Here is a 6,216-nt window from a genome sequence, read left to right as displayed (position 1 = left end):
TCTCGGCCTCCCAAAGTGCTGGGATTACAGGCTTGAGCCACCGCGCCCGGCCCTAAAAAGTCTTTTTTAAAAGACTCCTGGGCAACACATTTAAATTGTAGAGAAAAAAATACATTGAGTGTGAGAAGTCCCATAGATTAAATTTAAAACACAGGCTGGGCGTGGTGGTTCACGCCTGTAATTCTAACACTTTGGGAGGCCAAGGTGGGCACATCACTTGAGTTCAGGAGTCTCTACTAAAAAATACCAAAAAATAGCCGGGCATGGTGGTGGATGCCTGTAATCCCAGCTACTTAAGAGGTTAAGGAAGGAAAATTGCTTGAACCCAGGAGGTGGAGGTTGCAGTGAGCCAAGATCATGCCACTGCACTCCAGCCTGGGCAACAGAGCGAGACTGTCTCAAAAAACAAACAAACACAAAAACAGACTAAGATCTGAACAAACATCATTCTAATTCTTTTATCTTGATCAATGCTTCCTGAGGACAACAACAGTGACTGAGCAAAGGAGAACTACGGTCTTCCAGAACGTTCAAATGGGATTTCTGCTTCAATGGTAATTAGACTACACTATGGTATATTACAGACTACCGAGGCCAGTTCTATCCCAGTTTGAGTATAGGAGACTGATTTTAACTGTTTTGCTCATATCCTTGCAAAACTAAATTTGAAAATTCATATACTTTCTTGTACATTTCAAAATGTAGGTTTATACAAATTTTAATATTTAAAAAATCATGCAATTTGGAGGGTGTTACATGCATAGGTATGTATGTTCAAAATAATTGTATCAAAACCTTGAAGCTATAGATTAAGATCCTTTAATTTATGGAAAATATCTACCACATAACTTTACTGTCAAACCACTCAGCCATACCAGATTTACTTTCGATTCAAATAAACTTCTTACTATTTGTCCTGGTTACAACCATCTCGCTACCCCATTAGAGAGACAAGTACCTAGGTGAGCCATGACAGAGCAGTAAATTCTCCAAAGGTCCTGTTCTTTGACATCCTAGAGGTTGAGGGTTTTTTGTCGTTTTGCGTGTGTGTTTTTAAGAGTCAGAGGTCTCACTATACTACCCAGGCTGCTTCTCAAACTCCTGAACTCAAGCGACTTCTGGCCTCAGCCTCCTGAATAACTGAGACTACAGGCATATACCACCACACTCAGTGGCTTATTTTTAAAATAGCCTTGGGTCCATAAACCATAAGATATGGAAGAGTGAGAGATCAATCTTTGGATTATAAAGTAGAAGAGCAACTGTGAAAGGGAAGGTGAGAAAGGAGACTGAAGAGCTAGTAGTTTCTACAGCAAACCTATTAGTGGTAAGTTCATATGAATGTGAAAATTTGTCCCATTAAAACCATCCATGTTCTGAAGACATTGTGCTAAACGAAATGAGCCAAGCCAAGCAAGGTTGCTCATGCCTGTAATCCCAGCACTTTGGGAGGCTGAGGCAGGAAGATCACTTGAGCCCAGGATTTCCAGACCAGCCGTGGCAACATAGTGAGACTCTGTCTCCACCAAAAAAAAAAAAAAACAACAAAAAAAACTGGGAATGGGGACAAGTGCCTATAGTCCTAGCTACACAGGAGGTTGAGGGAGCAGGATTGCTTGAGCCCAGTTCGAGGCTGCAGTGAACTGTGATGGTGCCACTGTACTACTGCAGCCTGAGCAACAGAGTGAGGCTCTGTCCCTAAACAATAAAAATGAATCAATGAATGAATGAAATGAGCTGGTCACAAGAGGACAAATATTGTCCATTTATATGAAGTACATATAGTAGTCAAATTCAGAGACAGAAAGTAGAATGGCAATTGCCAGGGGCCGTGAAGAAAAAGAATGGGGACTTAGTGTTTAGTGGGTATAAAGTTTTAGCAGGGGAAGATGAAAAGAGTTCTGGAGACGGATGGTGGTGATGGTTGCACAAAAATGTAAATGAACTTAATTCCAGAGAATGGTACACATAAAAATGTTTAAAATTATAATCTGAGGAAGCTGTTTGTAAAAAACAAAAGCCCTGAAATTCAGATGTCAGCTGCAGAATCCTGAAATGATTCTTACCTGCTTTAATGTCACTTAGCGCAAAAAGGCCTACACGGGTATCTCCGTTCACAGACCACTTCTGTGTTTCACAGTTGGGCTGGCAGCAATGATTCATGAACCGAGCATAGTTTCCTTTGGGACCAGCATCAATGATTCGGTCCTAGAATTCCAAAAGAAGCTACACATCAGACTTCCTGAGACCTCTGCTATGGATTAAAATTTGACTATTCTCTCTAATAAGCTGGAGTTCCTATTTGTAAAGACTGAACCTCTCAGAGAAAAGATCCTAAAGAACTTTGGTTCTCAAAGTATGATCTCTGGACCAGCACCGTCACTATTCGGAAATTTGTTAGACATTCAAATTCTTGGGTTGTGCTTCAAATACACTAAAGCAGAGACTCTGGGGCGTAGCATTCTGTGTTATATGTAACAAGGCCGCCAGAGGTTTCTGACTATACTGAAGTTTGAGGACCACTGCCCTACAAACAGCAGCTTATCCCACTTTCTATTTAGGTAGTTTCAATCCAGATGCACATTAGAAATCACCTAAGAAGATTTAAATACTAATGCAGAGTTCCAATTCCAAAGTAAGATCAGAATATCTGGAGGTGAGGATCTCACAAATCCTAAGCGCACAATTAGAAATATTTACAAAGGTAAATACCAAGAAAGGGTTTTATTATAAAAACTAAGGCCAGGTGTGGTGGCTCATGCCTGTAATCCCAGCACTTTGGGAGGCCGAGGCAGGTGGATCACGTGAGGTCAGGAGCTTGAGACCAGCCTGGCCAACACAGTGAAACTCTGTCTCTACTAAAAATAAAATAAGTAGCCTGGTGGGGTGGCGGGTGCCTGTAGTCCCAGCTATTTGGGAGGATGAGGCACGAGAATCGCTTGAACTCAGGAGGCAGAGGTTGCAGTGAGCCGAGATCACGCCACTGTACTCCAGTTTGGGTGACAGAACGAGACTCTGTCTCAAAAGAATAAAAAAAAAAGTACATGTTCTTATCAGTGAAATCATTAAATATTTAACAAATAATTTTCTCAATCTGTAAAATAAAATAAAAAAGAATTATGTACTTTTCTGAGTTCAAACTTGAAATCCTATAGAATACTCAAAGATATAAGCTCCAATTTTCATTGAGTTGTTCAAAAACAATGCTAAAAACAGCTGCATTGCCTCTGGCCATGAATACCCAGAAAATGAGCACTCTTACCTACTCTAGAACCCCAATCCAGCAATCCCAGTGGGTATGGGAAAAGACCCTGCCTTGGGAACTGTGTTACATGCCTACAAATACTATGGCTGCAACACAAATTTTACAATCTTGTAACAGTGAAAACAGCACTTCCCATTACTTACTTTGTCTAGGGTGAGCATGTAGAAATTAGTGATATCGTGTTCTTGAGCATAGCGAATTCGAGCTCTGCATTCTTCTTCATCTATAAGCTCACCCACATACTCATTCACAAATTCACCCTAGAACAAGAAATATCTCCTGACTTAATGGCAAAAAGGACACCGGTATCCAAATGTATACATTTTTTAAAAAAATTGAAAACATCAGATTCTACAAAGCAGATTACATGAGTATAATTTTATGCAATATAATTTCTTTACAATTCCCAACTATTTGATAATGAGAAACACCTCCTTACTCCCACCCCTGTCACCAGCACAAAGATTAGGATACACTGGATACTAAAGATCCTCCAGAATGGAAGATTAGTAAGTAAACTAGAGCTTCCTTATAAAGAGAGATGGATGACCAATCTCTACCTGTCCCAGAGCCTGAGAATTGGTTTCCCTGAATAAACTATGTTCATCTTCCTTGGCGCTTGCTCTGCTCCACATTTCAAAGGACCATCCTCCCTATTCATTATGCTACAGTAACTCTGGCTTTCACACGTGTTCACTCCTAACCTGCAGGGCTTTAATGGTAACCTTGCCTGAGTCAATAGCTACTTATATTTCAAGTCTCAATTTAAAATAGCCTCAGAAGTCAAGAGTGATGGTTCATGCCTATAATCCCAACACTTTGGGAGGATCTGTTGAGCCCAGGAGTTTGAGACCAGCCTGGGAAACATGGTGAGACCTCGCCTCCACAAAAAATACAAAAATTAGCAAGGTGTGGTGATGCGAGTCTGTAGTCCCGCTACTCAGGAGGCTGAGATGGGAGGATCACTTGAGCCCGGAAAGTGGAGGTTGCAGTGAGCGGAGATGGCACCAGTACGCTCCAGTCTGAGCAACAGAATGAGACCCTCTCTCAAAAAATAAATAAAATATCATCAGAGACAAACTAGTTTCAGTTCCTTCGTCACACGTCTCTAGAGCCCTTTATACTTCCACACTGGGAGGTGATTTGTTCAATATTTCCCTCCCTCCAGAATGTAAACTTTACGAAGGCATAGGTCATATCTCTCATCTTGGTTAGTGCATCCCCAGCAAAATACCTGGCACATACAGTAAATATAAAAATAACTACTTGGTAAATGACTGAATGCCAACCCATACTATGCTACATTTCCTAGAAACCAATAAAATTCTTCAGAAAATGTAAGCAGAATAAGGCTTATTTTATTTTTAAAAAAAAAAAAAAAAGACTATACAATGTTATTTGTTAGAAACTTCAAGATCCTGTCAAGTTTTAAGTTGAAGACATTACTGCATTTTCATTCAATAAGGCTTAACCTTCTTACCCTTCATGTTTCATGAAGCCAGATCTATTTTTTCCTCACTAAAAATATTTTATTAGTAGGTGGATCAATGTCTCTGTATCATGTGCTCACTGTCATCTCTCTTAATTACTGGTTGTAGGATATTCACAAAAAAGCAAACAAAGCCATAGCATCTCTATGAATGTCCCATTTTTTCCATCCTCCTACACAGTGACCATGATCAATACAAAGGACTTAGGAGATCAAACCCATTCATTTGTGAGCCTCTAAACTGTGGAAGGATATGGCAAAACACAACAATAAGGTTAATTATTAACTGTATTATTTTCCTCTATGATGAATTTTCTAATGTCAAGAATTAATGACATCAAGCAACTGCAAAGAGGAGAAAATATCTAGCAATTTAGCTTTCTCTAACCTTTTTAATATCTGTTTTTGTCCGTAGACCCCAACCCCGCTGTAACGTGCGGAAAATTTCAACCTCTGGATATTGGCGCTTGGAAAAGCACTGGTTTTGACAACGTCCTCCGGCAGGACATACTGTGGGGTGGCACTCATAGAGCAGCATGCGGTTGATGCATTCAGAGTCTATCCCACAGGGGTTCTCATCAGTAGCTTTACAGTTGCAACGGGGTATTTCAGATAAGTCTGCAGTGAAGATCTGTACCCTGCCAATAGGACGGTTCACCTGGAAAAGTAGCACAAAGTATACTGCATAAAACAAGTCAGCATAAGACAATTAAGGCCCCGAAAAAGGCAAACTTTTTTTCCTTGAAGTTGCAGCCACATTTCCCATGACTTTGAACTATAAATACTTAGACAGTTTGATATAAAAAACAGAGCCTCACTTGACATACAAAGTATGAACTCCACAAGAATTGCCTGAACCCAGGAGGCGGAGGTTGCAGTGAGACAAGATTGTACCACTGCACTCCAGCCTGGCCGACATATCGAGACTCCATCTCAAAAAAAAAAAAAAAAACAAAAAACGAGCCGGGAGCAGTGGCTCATGCCTGTAATCCCAGCACTCTGGGAGGACAAGGCGGGCGGATCACGGGGTCAGGAGATCAAGACCATCCTGGCTAACATGGTGAAACCCTATCTCTACTAAAAATACAAAAAATGAGCCGGGCATGGTGGCGGGCGCCTTTAGTCCCAGCTACTTGGGAGGCTGAGGCAGGAGAACGGTGTAAGTAAACCCAGGAGGGAGCCTGCAGTGAGCCTAGATTGTGCCATTGCACTCCAGCCTGGGTAACAAGAGCAAGACTCGGTCTCAAAAAATAAATAAATAAACTAGGTTTCTGCTCTTGCCACCTGGTGGTGCCACATTTGCTGCTACAAAAAAATAGGCATTATTCTTCCTTCCTTTTTTTGAGAGGGAGTCTAGCTCTGTCACCCAGGCTGGAGTGCAGTGGTGGGATCTTGGCTGACTGCAACCTCTGCCTCCCGGGTTCAAGCGATTCTCCTGCCTCAGCCTCCCAAGTAGCTGGGA

At 41.3% G+C, this 6,216-nt stretch overlaps 1 protein-coding gene across 1 annotated transcript in view; it reads right to left on the bottom strand.

Moving 5' to 3' along the window:
• The window catches only part of NSD1 (nuclear receptor binding SET domain protein 1), a 192,127-nt gene that overhangs the window by 14,827 nt on the left and 171,084 nt on the right, over positions 1 to 6,216 (bottom strand). Inside the window, exons 17-19 of the mRNA XM_011946890.1 lie at positions 5,143 to 5,412; positions 3,409 to 3,525; positions 2,067 to 2,208 (exon numbers count right to left, since the gene is read on the bottom strand). Of these exons, the coding sequence (XP_011802280.1) occupies positions 2,067 to 2,208; positions 3,409 to 3,525; positions 5,143 to 5,412 (529 nt within the window). The remainder of the gene's footprint in view (positions 1 to 2,066; positions 2,209 to 3,408; positions 3,526 to 5,142; positions 5,413 to 6,216) is intronic.

The sequence above is a fragment of the Colobus angolensis genome, unplaced genomic scaffold, assembly GCF_000951035.1.
Source record: "Colobus angolensis palliatus isolate OR3802 unplaced genomic scaffold, Cang.pa_1.0 Scaffold254, whole genome shotgun sequence".
In the NCBI taxonomy this organism is placed as follows: Eukaryota; Metazoa; Chordata; class Mammalia; order Primates; family Cercopithecidae; genus Colobus; species Colobus angolensis.
This window is presented reverse-complemented; position numbering and strand designations above follow the sequence as displayed.